The sequence below is a fragment of the Melanostigma gelatinosum genome (assembly GCF_949748355.1).
Source record: "Melanostigma gelatinosum genome assembly, chromosome: 23".
Lineage (NCBI taxonomy): Eukaryota > Metazoa > Chordata > Actinopteri > Perciformes > Zoarcidae > Melanostigma > Melanostigma gelatinosum.
Window position 1 is genome coordinate 4,322,468 of NC_136656.1, and position 26,178 is coordinate 4,348,645.

At 39.4% G+C, this 26,178-nt stretch overlaps 2 protein-coding genes and 1 long non-coding RNA gene across 3 annotated transcripts in view; all 3 read right to left on the bottom strand.

Moving 5' to 3' along the window:
• Nucleotides 1-4,022: 4,022 nt before the first annotated feature.
• LOC306796340 (uncharacterized protein) overlaps nt 4,023-26,178 on the bottom strand; it is a 38,905-nt gene continuing 16,749 nt past the window's right edge. The window contains exons 5-9 of the mRNA XM_079295212.1: nt 5,011-5,064; nt 4,845-4,907; nt 4,563-4,619; nt 4,189-4,251; nt 4,023-4,055 (exon numbers count right to left, since the gene is read on the bottom strand). Coding sequence (XP_079151338.1) covers nt 4,048-4,055; nt 4,189-4,251; nt 4,563-4,619; nt 4,845-4,907; nt 5,011-5,064 — 245 coding nt within the window. The 3' untranslated portion in view covers nt 4,023-4,047. The remainder of the gene's footprint in view (nt 4,056-4,188; nt 4,252-4,562; nt 4,620-4,844; nt 4,908-5,010; nt 5,065-26,178) is intronic.
• On the bottom strand, nt 5,367-6,189 carry LOC306796262. The gene is made up of 4 exons (XR_013773044.1): nt 6,074-6,189; nt 5,705-5,824; nt 5,551-5,566; nt 5,367-5,449 (listed from the first exon to the last, which is right to left on the bottom strand). It is a non-coding gene; the product is annotated as an uncharacterized lncRNA (long non-coding RNA).
• On the bottom strand, nt 16,985-24,186 carry LOC306796650 (Fc receptor-like protein 5). Its single transcript, XM_079295700.1, has 14 exons — nt 24,087-24,186; nt 23,627-23,712; nt 23,480-23,515; nt 23,042-23,311; nt 21,651-21,920; nt 21,152-21,454; nt 19,422-19,682; nt 19,004-19,264; nt 18,642-18,761; nt 18,488-18,503; nt 18,298-18,386; nt 18,097-18,147; nt 17,778-17,837; nt 16,985-17,549 (listed from the first exon to the last, which is right to left on the bottom strand). Exons 1-14 carry the CDS (start codon nt 24,092-24,094, stop codon nt 17,542-17,544), a joined length of 1,839 nt encoding a protein of 612 aa, XP_079151826.1. The 5' UTR covers nt 24,095-24,186; the 3' UTR covers nt 16,985-17,541.

Genomic DNA, 26,178 nt, shown 5'->3' on the forward strand with positions numbered 1-26,178 from the left:
CCACAAAGTGAAACAGGAGAGGTAAAGATGCTGCCCACCTAAAGGGCAGCATCTTCAGCACTTCAGGCAACTATTTTAGGATCACTCGCATGTTTTACTTCTCTTTAAATTCACACATTCTTGTATTGGCACTGAAATCTCACCTACGTCTCCTGGTATCCACTTCACAGAGCAACGGCGTTCAACCTACTCACTCCACAAGTTACAACTTACAAATCATAGAAACAGCATAATATTGATTTTCATTCATCATTCGGTCCAGACTGATCTGTCTCGATAACATTTGGATGGATTGCCAGAACATTTTTAGGGTTGAGCCGACGAACTGTGTTGAAACCACCCAGTTTCCCTCCAGCACCACCACGAGGTTGACAAAATCCATTTTTTGTGAATAATCTCGACGTCTATTGATTAGGTTGTGCAGACATTTGGTACAGACGGTCATGGTACCCAGAGGATGCTAGTGATTAACAGGTCAAAAACCCAAATATACTTGTTAATGACCGAAAACCGCAATGCATTCACTATTTAATTGTGGACGCAAGCCAATTAAACTGACCCTTGAACCTTATTTCAGCCTAAACTGTACCTTGTATACTTACTGATAATTAGCAAGCGTTAGCATGCTAGCTCTAACGATGGTGACCAAGGTAAAGATTAGCTGCTAATCATCAGCATGTTACCATTGTCATTGGGGGCATGTTAGCCTGCTGCCGTTAGCATCGACTGCGTTCGAGCTTCATGCTGAATAGGCAGCAACAACTGCTTTGATTGTTTTCACAGTGAGTGAGTGAGTGAGTTCAGTGTTTGGTGTCCCTTCAGCAGAAACACATCACGTGGTGTATTCACATGTCTGCAGGTATGCTTGACTAGAGCGGAGCATTGAACACACAGTGGCCGAATACATTTAGGGAGTTTGCAAGTGGGAGACGTTTAGTCATTTCCTTTTTTCTGAGTCATGATAATCCAGAGAATTTAACGTGTCAACCACCATTTTAAGAATTGTTTTTTTTTGTTCATTCTCCTCTCTGAAATATAGAATATCGAGACAAACAGCCTGTTCCATTTAGATGACATTCATTTTCAAGTTGTCCGTTTTCGACTCTCAAAAGGATCAGCTGACTATTTACTTGGTGAAACTCTGAAAGTGTAGCATGAAGATGTTTGCTGACATTTCTTTTGAAAGGAGAAGTGACACAGTGACGGTAAAACGACTCTGGCCAGAGAGTCGTTCAAGAAACAGAACCAACATGTAACAGACATGTTCACCGACACACCCTGAACCCCTCACATCATTTAGAAGAACTATGAAACTCAAACCAGATGAGTTCAAAGGTGTATTTATTTTATGTCACAATATTAAAGTAAAGCTAGTGCTGCTCAATCATTTTTGATACAAAAATATCAGCTGAAAATAATGTCAATGTAATTACAATAGGTATAAATCAAAAACAAGAAAACAGTTACATACAACCAAAAGTACTGAACATTTGCCCAAATGGAGGAAAAGCATTCTAAATAGTCTACTAAACATTATGCAATGATAATACACTTTAAATGTGCTGAAGCATGAAGCTGTGCATCATGCATGCACTCACTGATGCATCGGCAATGATATTTGACCACAAGAACCGCCGATCAGCAACTAACTGGAAGCAAAACCGCACTGCTCCACCAAGTGGCTAAAAATATAAAGCAGTGTGAAAGAAACACAGACAGACTTCCTTTAAAACACCCTCCTTGCTGCTCATGACACTGTAAAAGAACTTTAAAAGATCAGAAATAAAGGTTTCCTCCGTGAGGTAGAGCAGACTATCTATACAGATGAGTTGAGGACAGACGAATCCACATACATGAAAACGAAATGCTGTAAAACTGCCTTAATGTTGGATTTCATGATTTCTCTTGTTTTGTTAACGGCTCTCTTTATGACGCTGGAACCAATGTATTATCCCAGATTTAGATATCCAAAAACAACATTTAAATACCTTTAATTTCGGTGGAGTCATTTATTTTAAATGGATCTTTATTTCATTATGGTCAGGACATTGGTGTATTTTTACTCTTGTGCATTATAGTAAATTTGAGTTTCGTCTATAGTTTGAAAGGAAACATAAGGAAGTAACATTTGAGACTTTCAAAACTTGAGTTTTAAATATCATCAATTTAAGCTTCACACAACTTAAAGTGAAAAGTGACTTCAATCGCCCGACACAGATATAATCAGAGATCTTTTAAAACGATTGCATTGTCTTTCTCACTCGTCAGATATTGCAGATGACTCTGGCAGGTCACATTGTAATGTGACTCATCTAAATGCATGTGCGAAAATCTTAAATATAAGTACATATATAGGTCAAATATAGCCGTACCTGCTGTGCCTCTTTATCCTCTGTACCATATGATTCATGAAAGCATTATGTAACTACTAAACTATCACCACTTATCTGTACGAACCTGTTTCCGATGTGTTGCTGCACGTCACTGTTTTGATTGTCGACTTGTCGCTGACAAAATTGGAAATTGTGCAGGTGAATCTGGTGTCTCCGTCCTGAGGTGTGATGCTGTACCGCAGCCTGGAGCCACTTGTGGTTTGGTTCCTCACGGCCCAGCTGTAGGTGACACTGCTGTCGGTGGCTCCGCTGCACTCCAGCAAAACTGTGCAGGATTCGTTGTCTGCGTTCCAGGTGGAGTTGGGAGTCACAGCGGGCTCTACGGTTATGGGCTCTATGAGGGACACATCATTTTTAGAGGTGGAATTGTGTCCACATGCATCCATCACATGAATAAGATTCATGTTGAAAACAATTAAAATGTCTTAAAATACTTTCTACACTACAGTTAATTATCTTAAAGCTGAATTAATATTATGATTATGATATTACTTCATTCTTAAAAGTCTCTGCATATTTGTTTTCATGACAATTTCAGCTCAGGCTTTTACCAATGTTGACCTCCTCTTCCTTTCTCTTTTACCAAACAACTTTAAGTCCACATGTACACACTGTTTGTCGCTTGATGGCGCAGAAAGTAAATTTAAATGAATATCACACACATACAGTATTCATAATGCAGTGTTTTGTTTGTGATGGGTTTTGTTTAATGTGATCCACTGTGGATTTGTGATGCGTTTCCGGTCTTTTTTATCTCCACTTCCTCGTCAGAAACTCACACGTTATAAAATCTATTCTGAGACAAATGATAACACAGGTACAGGCGATGCCATGTCAACCATTCCCCAGTCTGATGTTTGTTATTTTATTTACAATATTTGATTGATAAAAAGTGCTGCTCTGTTCCAACCTTAATAGAAACTGAACAATCCTCTGAAACTCAAAGTTAAAAAGCTCTGATATTAGATTATAACAGCCGTAACTAATGTTTATTTTATTCAACCTTTTTTATCTATATTTTTTTGGAAGGAGAACAATATTTGATTCTTCTTCCTGGTCCTACAGTAGCTTTGCTCCCATTTAAGTAAAACACCATCTATGCGTTTAGGCCCTTCAGATGAATGAGTTCCTGTTCACACATTTAAAGATGTATTGCTGCTTTGATCGCGTGAGTATAAACCAGAGCTGACGTGTTACACGCAGGGTATCTGTTCAATCCAACTCCAAGAGAAACACGTCTGCAAAGCACCAATAGAGAACAACCATTTTAACAGATGCAACTATTTCCCAATCTGTGACATCATGATCAGACACAAGGGACGTTTAAAGTGCTTTGTCACATCTCGACTCTTCCACCTCTTCGTTCTTTCTGTCGACATCAGTATGACTTTACTGGATCAGCAAAATAAAAGAGGGGAGATGATGAGACAGACAGCATGTTGCTGGAACAAAAGTTTATTGAAGCATTTAAAGCCAAACTCTAAAAAATACAGAAGATGTAAAGCAATATGATGCATTTCTTTCTTTGCTAATAGATGAACTGTAAAAAATACTGTCTGCTAGTCAGACAGCAAAGATGCCCACAATGATTACATAAAAAAGCTGCAGATATTAATTAAAAAGATTTTGGTCTTCATGTTGACCGGTTTTGTCTTTATTGATCTGGAAGAGAACCAAAGAGAGAAAACAAGAGTAACAGTTATTTATGATTTGCTTGAAGGTGCTTTATGACATTTGACTCTGTTTGACTATTGACTATGTAAAATAAATCGCTTTATTATCGCTGCATTATTACCACGAGCTCCTGGTTTGACGTCAGAATAAACAGTTTCCTCTGCTGCTGCACATCTGGATTTTCCTGTGAATGAAAAGATTTTAATATATATATGTATATGTTTGCCAGTAATGACCCAGTTAAAGACAATAATGTGCTGATGCATGTTCTTCTCAGAAATGCAAAAAGTAAACATAGTCTACAAATGAAAAACACAAGAGAAACTAGAATACAACATCAGGCAGAATAAGTTACAATGATAGTTGAAGGAGGAATCCCATTTTCTACACTTTAAAAGATGTTTGCTTTGGATGCACACAGAACTCACGTCACACTGTGTCAAACACAAGCCTGTTGGAGAGCAACAGCTGCAGGTGGATGTTGACTTTACTCACCTTTAGCTTTCTTATCTTTGGTGCGAGGGTGAACTTGGGCATACAACAGATTGTCGTCTGAAACAAAAGAAACATTTTCAGTTATATATCGATGGATGGATGAATAAAGCACAACCAATGAATACAATTTACAAGAAGTCTAAACGCTGATATGTACCGATGTGTAGGATTTGACTATTGTGTACATGGCGACACTGGGTGATAGTATGACAATATTACACTGTGGCAGGAAGCACAGCACCCAATAAAGACTTCAAGAAGGCCTGTTGTACTTGACTGTACCTGCAGCTGATGCCATCTTCACATCCGAGTAAACGGTGCTCTCGTCCGGTTCCTTATTCTTCCCTGTCACAAAGATAAGATGAGTGCAGGACAAGTCAATCCAGCCCTTTGTTAAGAACTACAAAAACTATTGCATGTAGTTCTCACTATAAAGTAAATCACTCACTCTTCTTAGGAATGTTTCTAAGCTCAACCACAGAATATGTGACCCCGGATTCATCTGAAAGAAAGATTTTTTTATATATTAAGGAGATGCATTTACCTTCAATCATCATATACTTCTAACAGCTCTGTGATGAACACAGTATATACTGTACCATGTTCAGGTTCTTCAGAGCCTCTGATTGAATCATAGAGAACAGCATCACACAGAGCAGTGACAATCAAGACAAGTTATATCAATCATTTTAAACACATTATATGAATTCTGTAATCTTCTTAAACAGTTAACAGAAAGAGAAATGTTCGGTTTCGAGTTCATGATGAATTAGTCAATGAATCAGGATTAAAGCTGACCGTGGAGAAGAGAAGCGTAATCTCCGTCTTGAGTTTCAACCTGGTTGATCACGTGGTCTGTAGCTGGTCTCTGATTGGTGCTCTGAGACCTGGTGGGCCCAAAACATGAAGTAAATACAGAGGATCTAATGAGGAACATGTGAAGCAGTGCTGTTATGTTCAGAATGAGAGAAGAGAGTGTTGTACCAACCTCATGACGCTGGAATCTGTAAGAGAAAGGCATTTGCTGTTACATGTCTTTATATTACACATTGTTCTATTGTCACTGCAGTACATGTGTTTACATCTGTGACTTTGACTTGTTTAAGTGTCATCAATCTAATATGAGAAGGAAAAGATCTCACCTGTTGACTTTCTGCAGCGATACAGAAACAGCAGCAGGAGAAGAATCAGAAAAACTCCACAAAGCAGACCAACAACCAACAGCACGGGAAACGCAGAGCTTGCTGCTGTATCTTCAGCATCTACACACAAATACAAATACACACGACTCATGAAGAGACACACAAGTATTAGAACACATGCACTCAAATACACTTACATAAACCCTCGATCACATGCTGTCTACCTTTCACTGCTGGTCACGTCACATTTGTATTTGTATGAATACGAAAACGTATAAAACCAACTTCTAGTTCAGTGATAACTTTTCTACCTCAGACTGTAACATAGATTACAAAAATCAAAAATATACAGTTTTTAATAATACTCACATTTCACTGACAACCAACTCTCTGCTGACATCAAACTCAAACCTTGTGTTGAGTCTGTTCTACATTTATAAAAGCCTTCATCTGACTTTGTAACTGCAGAGATGAACAGCTCCCCTCTGGTATGGTTTGAGATGAGTTTGCCATTTCTATAGAAATCCACATCAAGAAGAACATTTTCTGTCTTCAACTTGCAGCCAAGAGTGACAGCATGTCCCTCAGTCACAGGACGGACAGGGCTCACCAGGATAACATCACCGTCTGTACAAAGATCAAAGAACAGGAAGTTTGGCTCAAAGACATCAGCTGGTTGAACAAGCTGACGTAGAATGATGAGAAGACATTCTGTCGTTTTTAATTTAATATACAGATTCATACAGCAGCTGAACGAATATGTTTCAAATAAATTAAAACTCACTCTGTATCGTGATGTTGGCTGCATTGCTGAACTGTGTTTTAGACTCACACCAGAACACTCCACTCGTCCCGTAACGGTTCATGTTGCATGTAGATCCAGTCATTGTTCCCCAGGAAGTACAGTATCTCAGGGAGCCATATACAGAAAACTTGCTCACTCTCCACTCAGTAGAGTTTCCCTCACAGCTCAGTGACAGTGACTCTTTGTAGAAGTGCTGAACTCTGTCAGGACTCACTGAGAGAGACGCTGCTGGATGAAGATCTGAAAAACACACAATGAGGGACAAACAAAGCACAGAAAAACCACAATGGAAATAATTACATTCCTTTATTGTGGATCTAATCATTGTCATTGTTGGGGCTTAAAGGAGCAATGTGAAGGATTTGGTGGCATGTAGCGGTGTGGTTATAGATTTCAACCAACTGAATACCGCTCACTCCTGTTTCACTCAGTGTAGGACCACGGTACCACGGTGCTGCACTCTGCAGCTCACTACTGTTTCACTCAGTGTAGGACCACGGTACCACGGTGTTGCACTCTGCAGCTCACTCCTGTTTCACTCAGTGTAGGACCACGGTACCACGGTGTTGCACTCTGCAGCTCACTACTGTTTCACTCAGTGTAGGACCACGGTACCACGGTGTTGCACTCTGCAGCTCACTCCTGTTTCACTCAGTGTAGGACCACGGTACCACGGTGTTGCACTCTGCAGCTCACTACTGTTTCACTCAGTGTAGGACCACGGTACCACGGTGTTGCACTCTGCAGCTCACTCCTGTTTCACTCAGTGTAGGACCACGGTACCACGGTGTTGCACTCTGCAGCTCACTACTGTTTCACTCAGTGTAGGACCACGGTACCACGGTGCTGCACTCTGCAGCTCACTACTGTTTCACTCAGTGTAGGACCACGGTACCACGGTGCTGCACTCTGCAGCTCACTCCTGTTTCACTCAGTGTAGGACCACGGTACCACGGTGTTGCACTCTGCAGCTCACTACTGCAGCCTTCAGGTGATGTGAGAACATGAAAGGATCTCTCTTTAAGCCGTGTCCTGTCCGTTCTATGGCGGTGCAACATGGCGGCCTCTGTGAAGAGGACCCACTCGCTATGTAGATATGATGTGAAGGGCTCATAAAGGAAAGCACATCGATTCCTAGTTTCAGGTGATTATTTATAAAACATTGTGAATATTGTATTTAATTTCTGCTATTAGATCCACCAAAGTGCGACACACTGTTCCTTTAAACGGTTCTGAATTGTTCAACAGTGTAACACAGTGCACAGGTAACAGGTAACAAATACCTGATTACATCTAAATGTCCTGTATTTAAAGGTTCAGGGGGAAAAAGAAGAAAACAATAAAACAGATAAAAAGAATTTAAGAAAAGACATGAAAGCCAAATTAGGAAAGGGGAAAATGAATGAAGGAAAGGATTTAATTAAGGAAGGAAGGAAATCAAAGGAGAAAGTGTCTTGACCTTATACTACAGTACATATTTGAGTAAGTATTGGTTTATTTTCCAGATCTGGGCATTAATAGCATACATTAAATATAAACACGTCTTTAGATTCAATGTCAACGAATAGAAATAAGAAAAAATATTCATGAGATAAAATACAATTGTAAGACATTCCCGACTAAAATTTAAAGACGATTAAACGAAATAAAAACGTTTTTAAAACATTAAAAATATGTAACAAAAATGTAATGTAGTAACCTAAAGAGAGAGTATTTCCAAAGCCATAAGTTTGTAAAAAATGCAAACAACAAATTGTGTGTGAAGATGAAGAGGAGGGTCAAGAGATTCACTCATTCAGTAGAATCCAGCAGAAGAATCATCCAACAAGGAAAACAATGAGTTCATTTCTTTCACTGTTCAAGAATAGAAAAGTCTGAACAAACCTACCTCCAGACCAGATGAACTTAGTTTCACTATACAGAGTGTGAAACACTGGATCTCCTCTTCCAGCTCTGCACACATATCCTGCTGTGTGCGTCTGTCCATGAACAATGTAGGAATCCTCTTCAGTACCATTGGTGCTACCAGGTAGAAGTTCATAGCTGTAGAAGTAGCGTGGCAGTTTGGGAACAGTCTTAAACCAGAAGAACCTCCATCCTGCAGATGGAGGTTCAACACTGCAGGTCAGATTTACTGAGTCTCCAGGACTCAGCCATAATGGAGACACAGTGAGGACAGGCCGAGGTTTCTCTGTTGGAGAGATTTCACAGAATAAAGACGTGTGATGATGAGTCCTTGGTGGATTACATGCACTGCTTGTGTCCTGCAAGGTACGCCATCTTAAAATATGTTAACCAAACTAACATTTTAAATATTCTGTTTACATTCAGCAAAATAACAATAATGACTTACCGGGTTTAAATGTGAAAGCATCACTCAGATCTGTTGAAGAGGTTGTATCTTTCAGTCTGCCCTGACACCGGTAGTCTCCACTGTGTGATGGTCTAATCATGGAGCCACTTGGGTTTGGAGGTGTGTGTGAGCTGGGTGTTCTCCATTCATACTCCCACTCAGCGTCTCCTCCATTCTTTACTTCACATGTGAGAGTGATCGTCTCTCCAGAGTAAATCTCAGGCCAGTTTGGTTGCGGAGTCACAACAGCTCTGTTTGTGACTGTTCATGATCATCAGGAACCAAATAGAACAGTTAGAAAAACAACGTTTTTAGTGTTAGTCTGAATCCTTATTCACAAATACTTTTTCTGCATTCAGTATTTCATATCAACTAGACTATTTAGTTCTTTACCGACTGGATCACTGTACTCTGTGTAGTAAACTGGGTCTCCTCTTCGTCCTCTGCACCAGAAGACTCCTCTTCCTCCTCGTGAGACACTGATTCGTCCAACGGTAACATCTGGTGTGGTCAGAGGTGCAGAGGTTTTCTTGCCTTTGTACCAGAAGTATGTCCAACCAGATGATGATGAAGATGATGAAGATGATGATGATGATGATGATGATGATGATGATGATCCCACAGAGCAGGTCAGGTTCACTCTGTCCTCTACAGGAGAGTCTTTGCTCAGTTGGGCCTTTGGTCGTTCTGTTTTAATGTAGAACAAAAACATAACAATGGTAATTGTTGTGTCTGTGAATTCGACCAGTTTGATGAATAATTAAGACAAATAATCTCATCCAGCATTCTTGGTGGAGCAACAACTTACTGATGAAACAATGCAGAAGATAATGAATCACTTCTGAATCTGTGAATATGATTAATGTTTAGTAAACTGAAGGAAATCATCAGAACCCATGTTGATGTTTCACACTGATGAACCACTGAAGTTGTTGGTTAAATGAAGCTGACATGGATTACAGTGAGTACAAACACACTTTTAAAATGGATGACACTTTAAACACAGCCTTCTTTTCTTTAAGGGTCTCAAAGATAATTCAGATAAATCTTCACTCCGCTTCACTCTGACAATGCTTCATGTCTGCAGCTCCTTCATATGTAAACTACAAACGTTCTATTTTCAGTTCCATTGGTTCAGATTCTTCATCTTCAAAGTTACTCATGTAAGAGTTCCCATCTGACGTCAGAGAAATGTTCATTTAAACTGTGTTTTGATGGTTTGTGTCCATTTCAATAAGTGATGCGTCTTTGTAGAAGTCAGCATTCTTCTCCTTTCTCTGACCTCGATGTCTACAGTGAAGAGTCACTGATTCTCCTTCAAACAAGGAGGATGCAGGAGTTTCTAGCATCACATCTTTGTCTGTGTAACAGTTAGTTCATTGTTTCAGTGAACCAGTTTAATTAAATCAACAATGTTACAGGTATCAGTGGTTTATGTTTTAACATTATTAGAATTTAACATTAAGTTGGAGACAGAAGAAGATGTCAAAGTCACTCTTCCTGTAATAAATAAGAACAGGTTCACTCAGTAATGAGGACATTTCCCCTGAAGGAGGCGCCACACTCACCTGCTCTGTTTGATACATTAATGTCATCACTAATTAATCACTGACTCGTTTCTCAAAAAGGATAGAATATTGGATGGTTTGTCTTATTATTATGATATAAATGTCTTCATGTAAACAGTTGAACTGTTATTATGTTATATTCACGCTTTGTCAAACAGGTTGATCATATCAACATGAATCATGAATAAACAAGTGTTTTCAGTCAACTTGGTCATGATGGTAAAACTTTGATCACTTACCTGATACAGTGAGAGAGACTTTATTACTTCTTTTAATAACATTTGATGAGATCTTGTGAGCTGCAACACACTGATATTCACCGCTGTAGACCGTAGTTAGAGGTGGTGATATAAATCTCTTTTCTGATCTGTAGTGGAAAAACGTATAACGATCCTTCATGAGTGAGTAATACCAGTCAGTGACTTCTCCTTCACTCACGTCACATATGAAGGTAACAGTCTCTCCAGCAAATAAAGTGGACCAGTTTGGCTCAATGGACAGCAAAACATCTAGAAACAAACACAAAATGCAAAGAGTGAAGTGTGTTTTCTTTTTTTGTATTCATCATAAACTAACTAAACAGAATACATAAATATTCATTGTTAAAGGGTGATAGCAGGTGGAGAATTGTCTTGAGTGAACTGAATATATAAAGAGAAAGAAAAGTGTATAAAAACCTTGAGCGTGTCCACAGTAGAGGAGGATATTCAGCACTAAAATAAAGTTAGAAACTTCATCATTCATCATCAAACAGACAGAAACTAACATCAGTCGTTTAAAATGTTTTATCAATGAAAACTATGATTTAAACACAAAGTACTCACAGAAAAGCCCCGGCACACACACAGCGTGTCCCATCCTCACATCCAGCACTGACACTCTGTCACTCTGCTTCTGAGTAATGCTTCTCCTTTGTGTAAAGAGAAAGAAACGTATGAAGCATGATGGAGAAATCAGGAAATGCAGAGAAAAAGAAGACGCATAACAGATAAATATTGGATCTGAAGTTTTCTCCAACTTCTGCTTCTGAGTTTACGGCCTGTGCTTCCTTCCCTTTTACACAAAGCTCAAACAACCAGACTGGTTTGAACACAGCACATGTTTTATGCTTATGAGGCAGACGACCATTCAATTTAAATAGTCTGGTAATAGATATTTCAACTAGCTTTCTACAAATATGATCATCAGCAAAGGGTCAGTCGTTCTTTAAGTTACTGTGAAGGCAGCTGCATGAAGTCAACTGACTACAGCACAAGGTTTTAAAGATTCAGATGTCATACTCACTGTGTCATCCATGGTCTTTCTCACCAAAATGGGACAGTTTTTAAATGAAAATATGTTCGTTCTTCAGTTAGACTCAGTCTGTCACATCACAGAGTTCTGAGAGTGTGAATGTCTTCACCTTCTGGTGAAATTCGGGTTTTAAGTTGTCACGACTCTACCCACAGGAAGTGACCGTGTCAGAGCCAAACAGAAATAGTGTGATCAACGGAAGTGGAGGAGAAGAGAGCCAGAGCCTCTCCCAGCTACACTCTGTTAACACTGGTCGCTGGGACTCTATGGGTTTCGTCATGGAGAGTTCAAATATAGTTGAGTTGTATAGATATAAATTAGCATTGAATAAGTCTGCAGTGTGCCAGTGGACTCATGGGATATGTTGTCGATAGCTAAAAACAAGTTTAGTAAGACTTAAATGTGATATGTAACCCATTTTAATCTCTTTACATTGTAAAGTTTACAATAAGCATCATATTCGTTCAAGCATCAAAGTCACATTTAACGCTAACAGCCAAATGTTACACAACAGCAACTGCAGGAGGATGTACAGTAGGGCATTATGGGAAGCCTGTTTTATCTCCACTCAACAGTAGCGTCACAACAACACTCTCAACTCAGCTCATGTTTTTTGTGCAATACAAATGAACACAACTCTATGTGCAACCATCATTTGAGAAAAGGCACAAAAGAGGAAATAGTCTTTTGAAGACATCCATCTATGATGCAGACACCTCATTTACATAAGACGTAATGGAGACGATGGACGGGGAATGTCCACACAGTTTAGTTCAGAAACAGCATGATGAGAGTAATGAGGAAAGAATTCAGTTGATATGATAAACAGATGACACACAACATGCAACAGCAATCACACAGACACAACTGTGTAGATTTGACAACTGTACACTTTGTTGACACCTGTTGGTAGTATGTAGTATGTATTAGCATGTTGGTAGTATGTAGTATGTAGTAGCATGTTGGTAGTATGTAGTATGTAGTAGCATGTTGGTAGTATGTAGTATGTATTAGCATGTTGGTAGTATGTAGTAGCATGTTGGTCGTATGTAGTATGTATTAGCATGTTGGTAGTATGCAGTATGTAGTAGCATGTTGGTAGTATGTAGTATGTAGTATGTATTAGCATGTTGGTAGTATGTAGTAGCATATTGGTAGTATGTAGTATGTATTAGCATGTTGGTAGTATGTAGTATGTAGTAGCATGTTGGTAGTATGTAGTATGTAGTAGCATGTTGGTCGTATGTAGTATGTAGTAGCATGTTGGTAGTATGTAGTATGTAATATCATGTTGGTAGTATGTAGTATGTATTAGCATGTTGGTAGTATGTAGTATGTAGTAGCATGTTGGTAGTATGTAGTATGTATTAGCATGTTGGTAGTATGTAGTAGCATGTTGGTAGTATGTAGTATGTATTAGCATGTTGGTAGTTTGTAGTAGCATGTTGGTAGTATGTAGTATGTATTAGCATGTTGGTAGTATGTAGTATGTAGTAGCATGTTGGTCATATGTAGTATGTATTAGCATGTTGGTAGTATGTCGTATGTAGTAGCATGTTGGTAGTATGTAGTATGTATTAGCATGTTGGTAGTATGTAGTATTTAGTAGCATGTTGGTAGTATGTAGTATGTAGTAGCATGTTGGTCGTATGTAGTAGCTGCCCGAGGTGACTTGGATTCATTGAACTACTGTAATATGATCGTGTTTTGTTCTGGAAGCCAGACATCCTGACATTTCAGTGAGAATCACTCACTGCACTGGCAGCTACATTTGCCACTGTTTTAGCAAAATAAAGGGCATTTATAGAGCAGTGCATGTTAATAAGGCATACTGGATAGTTTTCAGTGTCTTTAGAACCTCTGATTGTTCAAAGAGTCAAGTTTTATCACCATTAAAACATTAATTTTTGTAAAATGTGTGTTTAAAAGCTGTGTATCAAATCAAGACTTGTGCTTACCATGGAGAGAGGAATATGCATTGCATAGAGCCTCATTCTGGTTAACCATGTGACTTGTGGCAGAGCCCTGATTGGTGCTCTTAGACCCACGGTTGATACATTTCCTGTGGTACTATAGAAAAACCTGAATGTTTCTGTCACGGTTCCAGAATATTAGCATCGATTTGGTACCAAAGTATTTTATTCCACATAGTAACAGCAACTCCAACAACAATGGCAAACACCCCACATGCATGTATGTGTTTGCAAAAGAACCGGTTGTTGTGACATTGATAAAGAGACAAAAGGGTAAATAAAGGAAATCTAACAAAACTAAACTTTAAAATAAACCGTTTAGTTCCATTGAGGTTTAGAGATTTCTCTGAAACTAGAGTGTGAGAACAGAACGCCACAGTGCTTCTCAGCATGAGTAGAACACTCTTCCTCTTCCTCTTCACACATTTAAGATGTGTTGCTGCATGTTCTGTGACGTACCAATACATTTTTTTAATTCTGGGAAGAAATTGAATTTTTTATGATAGAACATTGTGAATATTGTGAACATGAGGAAGTAAGCGGTCAATATTTCTCCATCTGAGACATCACAAGAAAAGAACAGGCTAATGCAGAAAGTTACGTTTGTAAAAGATCGGAAGCACAAGTTCCCCACTCTGTTGTGCTCTTCCTCATTTTCAGTACTGAAAATAAAAATGATCAAATCATTCATTTCCAAGAAAGAGAAGGTACAGAACGGCCTGCAGCTCATTGGACCGTGAGACACAATGATCTTTGTATCAATACGTTTAATATTTGTGTACTTTATGAAGGTATTGTAAAACTCTTTGATGAACGATATCAACCCACAGTGCAGGTGCAATAACCAACCATGCATTGGTTACATGCAGTAGTGCCGGACAAAGGATATGAAGCCTGAGCAGGTAATTGTATTCTTTGGAGCACAATGCTACCAGGAACTGAGCAAAGCAGGAGAACATTTGTAGCAAAGAAGTAAAACACTATGATGAGTTTAAAATTGAAGAAGTTCACAAATGTGTTCGTTAGGGAGTACTGCGGCTTTTTGAGAATGTGGCTCGTGGGTCCTTGACACATAACTACATGACTTAAAGAGGAGTGCCTTGTGTCGGTTCAATCAGGGTACTTTGTCACCCCCTTGTGGTTCTTTATGGACATTTCTAATTGAACTGCACAGTGACGGGGGACTAACAAGTCATATCTCTACTAAAATAAAACAAATACAACAAAACACTGTACAAAATGATTGTATGATCCACAAAGGCGTGTTCTCCAGGTTCAAGTACATCCGGCAGGAACGTCCATGTCATCATTCTGGCTTCCACAGAGTCCAACAGGCTTCTTTCACTTGTCATGTTCATCTCTTCGGCTTCTGAATAACTTCCGTTTGACCTATTTGTGGTGCTGTGGCTTTTTTGGGCAGTTGCAACACACTGTACAGAGTGTCAATGTGCTCTTCCTCCTCCAGGGGGGCGTACTTTGACCTCGACGTCTCTTGTGTCGTCTCGTGTCGCTCCGTATCTACGCCGCCATCACTCTTGCCCAGAGATGGAGTCACAGCTGGTAACACGCTGTAGACGGTGTCTACTTTCTGACTTCGCTGGGACCCCAGCTCCTCTCTTGGGCTGATGGTTGGGCTGCTGGTCTGGCAGGGCTGTGCGGCATCCACGCTCTCATAACAGGCCTCGGCTTGACTGGAAGAGGAAGTGGAGACGCTCGACACAGAGTGCGGCTTTGCCTCCACCTGCTGGCTTTCTGTTATCCGAGCAGCAGGTGCCTCTGCCTAGAAATAACGCCGTGAAATGGGTTTTCAACTATGTCACGCACTATGACAAGACATCTCCACTCAACGAAAACTCAGTTTCACATCTTGAAGAAAGGTTTGAGTTGTACATGCTTATGTAATACAGCTTACCTGGTGCTGATTATACTCTGCTGAAGAAAGCCCCTTTACCACACAGACAGCAAAGGCACAGAGGGACACGCACAGTGCAATGACTGTTACTATTACTAGAACAGTGGGTGGTTCTGATGTCTCCTCGTGGTCAGGATTAGGTTTTGTCAAGCCTGGAAAGACATGGAAACACATGTGAGCAGAAAGCACCCGCAACCAACTGAACTATTAAAACGATGGAGGTGGTGGCCCAAAAACATCCAAGAAAGAGAGAAAGAACTGAATATATATCTACTGGATTTCCAGTGTTCGTCTGTCATCGTGTGAGCAATAAATACAAAAATCATCACATGATACTTACACATTGCCTCTGTGCTTTCATACACTTTGCTTGTGCTGACGTGGTTGTTGCCACTGCAGACAATGGATGTGTTGTCACTGAATATGGTGATGTTGACCTTCCTGAGTGATCTCTGAGATGTTCTGCAACCCTCTCCATCACAGAAGGACCACACCCACTCGTCCCTGATGGAGCAGTTGACTGTGATGTTGCACAGTCCAGCAGACAGGCTGGAGTGCAGTCCTGACATCCTCATGACAGGTCTGGGAACAGTCTCTGCAACCACCGGTCCAAGCAGATACATTAAAGGCATGAGGCTGTTTGCTGGCACCCTCTGGTGGCAACGAGTGAGACTCACAACATAACTCATACACAACATAAAGTGCACAAATCCACGATAAGGTTTTTCCTGCAAAGAGAATCACGAGGCGGCTCCATTGAAGGGAAGGCTTTCCTAACAAGCGCGGCACTTTCTGCCGTTCAAAGGTTTAATATATTACAGTAGAATATATAATCTCCAGTTGGCGTGTGCCATGTTGATGAACATGTGCGCCTAAACGCCGCCTGGCCCACCGTCTTGTACCTGGTTACACTCGTAAAATGTAAAGAAATAACGTTATTGTATTTTATATACATTTTATCAATTCTTTTCCGCACTTTATCGAAAACAAAAGCTCAAACAGAAGATATTAGTTACGTCACAATACACCTGAGGACATGATGCCACAAATACTGATCAAAGCAAATCATCTAAACCAGGAAGTGTAACAATCAAAATGAATCATTCAATTGAAAAAAGGATGTCTTTTAAAATAGTCCTGAGAAAACTTGTGTGAGAGGAGATTACTTAAAATACTATTATTTTATAAAAATCATTGTTAAATGCATTAAAAACAGACGATCTACCGTGGTGTAAATAATGTTTAGTACATTTGTGGTCGTATTCTCAGTCAAACACAGCGTACCCCAACCCGGTCTAATAATCATTTAGTGAAAGAAATGTCAGTCAGAAACATGCTGACAGCGCAGCGCTGGAAGTTTATTGATGCATAAAATGGTCAAACATAACAAAACGTAATAAATCCATCCAGGTGAAACTGAAACACATGCAGCACCTGTCAAACATTTACAAAAAGGCAGAGAGGAACTTCAATGTCGGACAAATACGTTGTCCAACAACAGATTAAATGTGTAAAGCTTTTTCATCAAAATTAAAAGAGAGGATGACTTTATATCCTCACTATCACCAACGTACTGAAGATCAAAGATTTCTCACTGTTTGTTTGTTTTCAACTTTTTAAACCCGCCTCCATTCAAAGTTGTCTACAAGAGCTTTAACAAACAAAGAGACTGTACCAAAGAAGAAGAAAGCATAAAGTAAACACTCAATACTAATATTTGAACATATGCAATAATCTGAAGTCCTTTCACCAAGTTAACAGAATATTAAAGCTGTATGATGTATTTCCTTTAGATGATGTGCTGACAGGTTAACTGTACAAAATACTGTCTCATATCAGGAAAGCAGAGGTTCACACAACAATTACACAAAAACACAAGATGTGGTTTTTCATGTTGTCGTCCATTCCAGTGGTTCTGTCCATGCAGATGTTTTCATGGATCTGGAAGAAAAGCAAAGGGAAAAGAGATTTAAGGTTATTCAAGAGTTACAGATGTGTTATAACACTTTACTGTCACTGATTATTTTACAACAGTTATCTATTGTGGTGCCAACTGAAGCTCGTCTTCTTCACTGTAAGTGTTGTATTTGACCATTGCTGACTCCTGGTGGTAGTAATAAAGAAACACACTCAAAGTGGTCGTACAAAGTCTGTTGTACTTGACTGTACCTGCAGCTGTTCCCATCGTCACGTTTGAGTAAACGCTCTCCTCTGGTTCATTATTCGTCCCTGTTAGAAGGATCAGATGAATGCATGAAGAGATCATTTCTTCTCCTTTATTTCAGCTCTGCTGGCCTACAAACACATCTCAACTATTGCATCTTATTCTAGTGACATGAAGTAAAAGTACTCACTCTACCAATCAATGTCTTGCAGCTCAACCACACAATCTGTGACATCATAGATCTTTGTGTTTTGTGTCAATCAGTCACTTCATCTTATTCTAGTATTTCTAACAGCTCTGTGATGAACACAGTATATACTGTACCATGTTCAGGTTCTTTAGAGCCTCTGATTGTTTCATAGAGAACAGCATCACCTACAGAGCAGTGAGAATCAAGACAAGTTATATCAATCATTTTAAACACATCATATGAATTCTGTAATCTTCTGAAACAGCAAACAGAAATGGAAATGTTAGGTTTAGAGTTCATGATGAATTATTCAATGAATCAGGATTAAAGCTGACCGTGGAGAAGAGAAGCGTAATCTCCGTCTTGAGTTTCAACCTGGTTGATCACGTGGTCTGTAGCTGGTCTCTGATTGGTGCTCTGAGACCTGGTGGGCCCAAAACATGAAGTAAATACAGAGGATCTAATGAGGAACATGTGAAGCAGTGCTGTTATGTTCAGAATGAGAGAAGAGAGTGTTGTACCAACCTCATGACGCTGGAATCTGTAAGAGAAAGGCATTTGCTGTTACATGTCTTTATATTACACATTGTTCTATTGTCACTGCAGTACATGTGTTTACATCTGTGACTTTGACTTGTTTAAGTGTCATCAATCTAATATGAGAAGGAAAAGATCTCACCTGTTGACTTTCTGCAGCGATACAGAAACAGCAGCAGGAGAAAAATCAGAAAAACTCCACAAAGCAGACCAACAACCAACAGCACGGGAAATGCAGAGCTTGCTGCTGTATCTTCAGCATCTACACACAAATACAAATACACATGAATCATGAAGAGACACACAAGTATTAGAACACATGCACTCAAATACACTTACATAAACCCTCGATCACATGCTGTCTACCTTTCACTGCTGGTCACGTCACATTTGTATTTGTATGAATACGAAAACGTATAAAACCAACTTCTAGTTCAGTGATAACTTTTCTACCTCAGACTGTAACATAGATTACAAAAATATATATATTTTAATAATACTCACATTTTACTGACAACCAACTCTCTGCTGACATCAAACTCCTCAAACCTTGTGTTGAGTCTGTTCTACATTTATAAAAGCCTTCATCTGACTTTGTAACTGCAGAGATGAACAGCTCCCCTCTGGTATGTTTTGGGATGAGTTTGCCATTTCTATAGAAATCCACATCAAGAAGAACATTTTCTGTCTTCAACTTGCAGCCAAGAGTGACAGAATGTCCCTCAGTCACAGGACGGACAGGGCTCACCAGGATAACATCACCGTCTGTACAAAGATCAAAGAACAGGAAGTTTGGCTCAAAAACATCAGCTGGTTGAACAAGCTGACGTAGAATGATGAGAAGACATTCTGTCGTTTTTAATTTAATATACAGATGCATACAGCAGCTGAACGAATATGTTTCAAATAAATTAAAACTCACTCTGTATCGTGATGTTGACTGCATTGCTGAACTGTGTTTTAGACTCACACCAGAACACTCCACTCGTCCCGTAACGGTTCATGTTGCATGTAGATCCAGTCATTGTTCCCCATAAAGAACAGTATGTCAGGGAGCCATATACAGAAAACTTGCTCACTCTCCACTCAGTAGAGTTTCCCTCACAGCTCAGTGACAGTGACTCTTTGTTGAAGTGCTGAACTCTGTCAGGACTCACTGAGAGAGACGCTGCTGGATGAAGATCTGAAAAACACACAATGAGGGACAAACAAAGCACAGAAAAACCACAATGGAAATAATTACATTCGTTTATTGTGGATCTAATCATTGTCATTGTTGGGGCTTAAAGGAGCAATGTGAAGGATTTGGTGGCATGTAGCGGTGTGGTTATAGATTTCAACCAACTGAATACCGCTCACTCCTGTTTCACTCAGTGTAGGACCACGGTACCACGGTGCTGCACTCTGCAGCTCACTACTGTTTCACTCAGTGTAGGACCACGGTACCGCACTCTGCAGCTCACTCCTGTTTCACTCAGTGTAGCCTGTTTCACTCAGTGTAGGACCACGGTACCACGGTGTTGCACTCTGCAGCTCACTCCTGTTTCACTCAGTGTAGGACCACGGTACCACGGTGCTGCACTCTGCAGCTCACTACTGTTTCACTCAGTGTAGGACCACGGTACCACGGTGCTGCACTCTGCAGCTCACTACTGTTTCACTCAGTGTAGGACCACGGTACCACGGTGTTGCACTCTGCAGCTCACTACTGTTTCACTCAGTGTAGGACCACGGTACCACGGTGCTGCACTCTGCAGCTCACTACTGCAGCCTTCAGGTGATGTGAGAACATGAAAGGATCTCTCTTTAAGCCGTGTCCTGTCCGTTCTATGGCGGTGCAACATGGCGGCCTCTGTGAAGAGGACCCACTCGCTATGTAGATATGATGTGAAGGGCTCATAAAGGAAAGCACATCGATTCCTAGTTTCAGGTGATTATTTATAAAACATTGTGAATATTGTATTCAATTTCTGCTATTAGATCCACCAAAGTGCGACACACTGTTCCTTTAAACGGTTCTGAATTGTTCAACAGTGTAACACAGTGCACAGGTAACAGGTAACAAATACCTGATTACATCTAAATGTCCTGTATTTAAAGGTTCAGGGGGAAAAAGAAGAAAACAATAAAACAGATAAAAAGAATTTAAGAAAAGACATGAAAGCCAAATTAGGAAAGGGGAAAATGAATGAAGGAAAGGATTTAATTAAGGAAGGAAGGAAATCAAAGGAGAAAGTGTCTTGACCTCATACTACAGTACATATTTGAGTAAGTATTGGTTTATTTTCCAGATCTGGGCATTAATAGCATACATTAAATATAAACACGTCTTTAGATTCAATGTTAACGAATAGAAATAAGAAAAAATATTCATGAGATAAAATACAATTGTAAAGACGATTAAACGAAATAAAAACGTTTTTAAAACATTAAAAATATGTAACAAAAATGTAATGTAGTAACCTTAAGAGAGAGTATTTCCAAAGCCATAAGTTTGTAAAAAATGCAAACAACAAATTGTGTGTGAAGATGAAGAGGAGGGTCAAGAGATTCACTCATTCAGTAGAATCCAGCAGAAGAATCATCCAACAAGGAAAATAATGAGTTCATTTCTTTCACTGTTCAAGAATAGAAAAGTCTGAACAAACCTACCTCCAGACCAGACGAACTTAGGTTCACTATACACAGTGTGAAACACTGGATCTCCTCTTCCAGCTCTGCACACATATCCTGCTGTGTGCGTCTGTCCATGAACAATGTAGGAATCCTGTTCAGTACCATCGGTGCTACCAGGTAGAAGCTCAGAGATGTAGGAGTAGCGTGGCAGTTTGGGAACAGCCTTAAACCAGAAGAACCTCCATCCTGCAGATGGATGTTCAACACTGCAGGTCAGAGTTACTGAGTCTCCAGGACTCAGCCATAATGGAGACACAGTGAGGACAGGCTGAGGTTTCTCTGTTGGAGAGATTTCACAGAATAAAGACGTGTGATGATGAGTCCTTGGTGGATTACATGCACTGCTTGTGTCCTGCAAGGTACGCCGTCTTAAAATATGTTAAAACAACGTTTTTAGTGTTAGTCTGAATCCTTATTGACAAATACTTTTTCTGCATTCAGTATTTCATATCAACTAGACTATTTAGTTATTTACCGACTGGATCACTGTACTCTGTGTAGTAAACTGGGTCTCCTCTTCCTCCTCTGCACCAGTAGACTCCTCCTACTCGTGAGATACTGATTCGTCCACTTGAGAGGACGGTACCATCTGTTTTGGTCAGAGGTTCAGAGGTTTTCTTGCCTTTGTACCAGAAGTATGTCCAACCAGATGATGATGAAGATGATGAAGATGATCCCACAGAGCAGGTCAGGGTCACTCTGTCCTCTACAAGAATGTCTTCTCTCAGTTGGGCCTTTGGTCGTTCTGTTTTAATGTAGAACAAAAACATAACAATGGTAATTGTTGTGTCTGTGAATTCGACCAGTTTGATGAATAATTAAGACAAATAATCTCATCCAGCATTCTTGGTGGAGCAACAACTTATTGATGAAACAATGCAGAAGATAATGAATCACTTCTGAATCTGTGAATATGATTAATGTTTAGTAAACTGAAGGAAATCATCAGAACCCATGTTGATGTTTCACACTGATGAACCACTGAAGTTGTTGGTTAAATGAAGCTGACATGGATTACAGTGAGTACAAACACACTTTTAAAAATGGATGACACTTTAAACACAGCCTTCTTTTCTTTAAGGGTCTCAAAGATAATTCAGATAAATCTTCACTCCGCTTCACTCTGACAATGCTTCATGTCTGCAGCTCCTTCATATGTAAACTACAAACGTTCTATTTTCAGTTCCATTGGTTCAGATTCTTCATCTTCAAAGTTACTCATGTAAGAGTTCCCATCTGACGTCAGAGAAATGTTCATTTAAACTGTGTTTTGATGGTTTGTGTCCATTTCAATCAGTGATGCGTCTTTGTAGAAGTCAGCATTCTTCTCCTTTCTCTGACCTCGATGTCTACAGTGAAGAGTCACTGATTCTCCTTCAAACAAGGAGGATGCAGGAGTTTCTAGCATCACATCTTTGTCTGTGTAACAGTTAGTTCATTGTTTCAGTGAACCAGTTTAATTAAATCAACAATGTTACAGGTATCAGTGGTTTATGTTTTAACATTATTAGAATTTAACATTAAGTTGGAGACAGAAGAAGATGTCAAAGTCACTCTTCCTGTAATAAATAAGAACAGGTTCACTCAGTAATGAGGACATTTCCCCTGAAGGAGGCGCCACACTCACCTGCTCTGTTTGATACATTAATGTCATCACTAATTAATCACTGACTCGTTTCTCAAAAAGGATAGAATATTGGATGGTTTGTCTTATTATTATGATATAAATGTCTTCATGTAAACAGCTGAACTGTTATTATGTTATATTCACACTTTGTCAAACAGGTTGATCATATCAACATGAATCATGAATAAACAAGTGTTTTCAGTCAACTTGGTCATGATGGTAAAACTTTGATCACTTACCTGATACAGTGAGAGAGACTTTATTACTTCTTTTAATAACATCTGATGAGATCTTGTGAGCTGCATCACACTGATATTCACCGCTGTGTTCCGTAGTTAGAGGTGCTGATGTAAATCTCTTTTCTGAGATGTAGGGGGGAAACGTATAACCAGGCTTCATGAGTGAGTAATTCCAGTCAGTGACTTCTCCTTCACTCACGTCACATATGAAGGTAACAGTCTCTCCAGCAAATAAAGTGGACCAGTTTGGCTCAATGGACAGCAAAACATCTAGAAACAAACACAAAATGCAAAGAGTGAAGTGTTTTTTCTTTTTTTGTATTGATCATAAACTAACTAAACAGAACACATAAATATTCATTGTTAAAGGGTGATAGCAGGTGGAGAATTGTCTTGAGTGAACTGAATATATAAAGAGAAAGAAAAGTGTATAAAAACCTTGAGCGTGTCCACAGTAGAGGAGGATATTCAGCACTAAAATAAAGTTAGAAACTTCAACATTCATCATCAAACAGACAGAAACTAACATCAGTCGTTTAAAATGTTTTATCAATGAAAACTATGATTTAAACACAAAGTACTCACAGAAAAGCCCCAGCACACACACTGCGTGTCCCATCCTCACATCCAGCACTGACACTCTGTCACTCTGCTTCTGAGTAATGCTTCTCCTTTGTGTAAAGAGAAAGAAACGTATGAAGCATGATGGAGAAATCAGGAAATGCAGAGAAAAAGAAGACGCATAACAGATAAATATTGGATCTGAAGTTTTCTCCAACTTCTGCTTCTGAGTTTACGGCCTGTGCTTCCTTCCCTTTTACACAAAGCTCAAACAACCAGACTGGTTTGAACACAGCACATGTTTTATGCTTATGAGGCAGACAACCATTCAATTTAAATAGTCTGATAATAGATATTTCAACTAGCTTTCTACAAATATGATCATCAGCAAAGGGTCAGTCGTTCTTTAAGTTACTGTGAAGGCAGCTGCATGAAGTCAACTGACTACAGCACAAGGTTTTAAAGATTCAGATGTCATACTCACTGTGTCATCCATGGTCTTTCTCACCAAAATGGGACAGTTTTTAAATGAAAATATGTTCGTTCTTCAGTTAGACTCAGTCTGTCACATCACAGAGTTCTGAGAGTGTGAATGTCTTCACCTTCTGGTGAAATTCGGGTTTTAAGTTGTCACGACTCTACCCACAGGAAGTGACCGTGTCAGAGCCAAACAGAAATAGTGTGATCAACGGAAGTGGAGGAGAAGAGAGCCAGAGCCTCTCCCAGCTACACTCTGTTAACACTGGTCGCTGGGACTCTATGGGTTTCGTCATGGAGAGTTCAAATATAATTGAGTTGTATAGATATAAATTAGCATTGAATAAGTCTGCAGTGTGCCAGTGGACTCATGGGATATGTTGTCGATAGCTAAAAACAAGTTTAGTAAGACTTAAATGTGATATGTAACCCATTTTAATCTCTTTACATTGTAAAGTTTACAATAAGCATCACATTCGTTCAAGCATCAAAGCCACATTTAACGCTAACAGCCAAATGTTACACAACAGCAACTGCAGGAGGATGTACAGTAGGGCATTATGGGAAGCCTGTTTTATCTCCACTCAACAGTAGCGTCACAACAACACTCTCAACTCAGCTCATGTCTTTTGTGCAATACAAATGAACACAACTCTATGTGCAACCATCATTTGAGAAAAGGCACAAAAGAGGAAATAGTCTTTTGAAGACATCCATCTATGATGCAGACACCTCATTTACATAAGACGTAATGGAGACGATGGACGGGGAATGTCCACACAGTTTAGTTCAGAAACAGCATGATGAGAGTAATGAGGAAAGAATTCAGTTGATATGATAAACAGATGACACACAACATGCAACAGCAATCACACAGACACAACTGTGTAGATTTGACAACTGTACACTTTGTTGACACCTGTTGGTAGTATGTAGTATGTATTAGCATGTTGGTAGTATGTAGTATGTAGTAGCATGTTGGTAGTATGTAGTATGTAGTAGCATGTTGGTAGTATGTAGTATGTATTAGCATGTTGGTAGTATGTAGTATGTAGTAGCATGTTGGTCGTATGTAGTATGTATTAGCATGTTGGTAGTATGTAGTATGTAGTAGCATGTTGGTAGTATGTAGTATGTATTAGCATGTTGGTAGTATGTAGTAGCATGTTGGTAGTATGTAGTATGTATTAGCATGTTGGTAGTATGTAGTATGTATTAGCATGTTGGTAGTATGTAGTATGTAGTAGCATGTTGGTCGTATGTAGTATGTATTAGCATGTTGGTAGTATGTAGTATGTAGTAGCATGTTGGTAGTATGTAGTATGTAGTATGTATTAGCATGTTGGTAGTATGTAGTAGCATGTTGGTAGTATGTAGTATGTATTAGCATGTTGGTAGTATGTAGTATGTAGTAGCATGTTGGTAGTATGTAGTATGTAGTAGCATGTTGGTAGTATGTAGTATGTATTAGCATGTTGGTAGTATGTAGTAGCATGTTGGTAGTATGTAGTATGTATTAGCATGTTGGTAGTTTGTAGTATGTAGTAGCATGTTGGTCATATGTAGTATGTATTAGCATGTTGGTAGTATGTAGTATGTAGTAGCATGTTGGTAGTATGTAGTATGTATTAGCATGTTGGTAGTATGTAGTATTTAGTAGCATGTTGGTAGTATGTAGTATGTAGTAGCATGTTGGTAGTATGTAGTAACATGTTGGTAGTATGTAGTATGTATTAGCATGTTGGTAGTATGTAGTATGTAGTAGCATGTTGGTAGTATGTAGTATGTAGTAACATGTTGGTCGTATGTAGTAGCATGTTGGTAGTATGTAGTAGCTGCCCGAGGTGACTTGGATTCATTGAACTACTGTAATATGATCGTGTTTTGTTCTGGAAGCCAGACATCCTGACATTTCAGTGAGAATCACTCACTGCACTGGCAGCTACATTTGCCACTGTTTTAGCAAAATAAAGGGCATTTATAGAGCAGTGCATGTTAATAAGGCATACTGGATAGTTTTCAGTGTCTTTAGAACCTCTGCTTGTTCAAAGAGTCAAGTTTTATCACCATTAAAACATTCATTTTTGTAAAATGTGTGT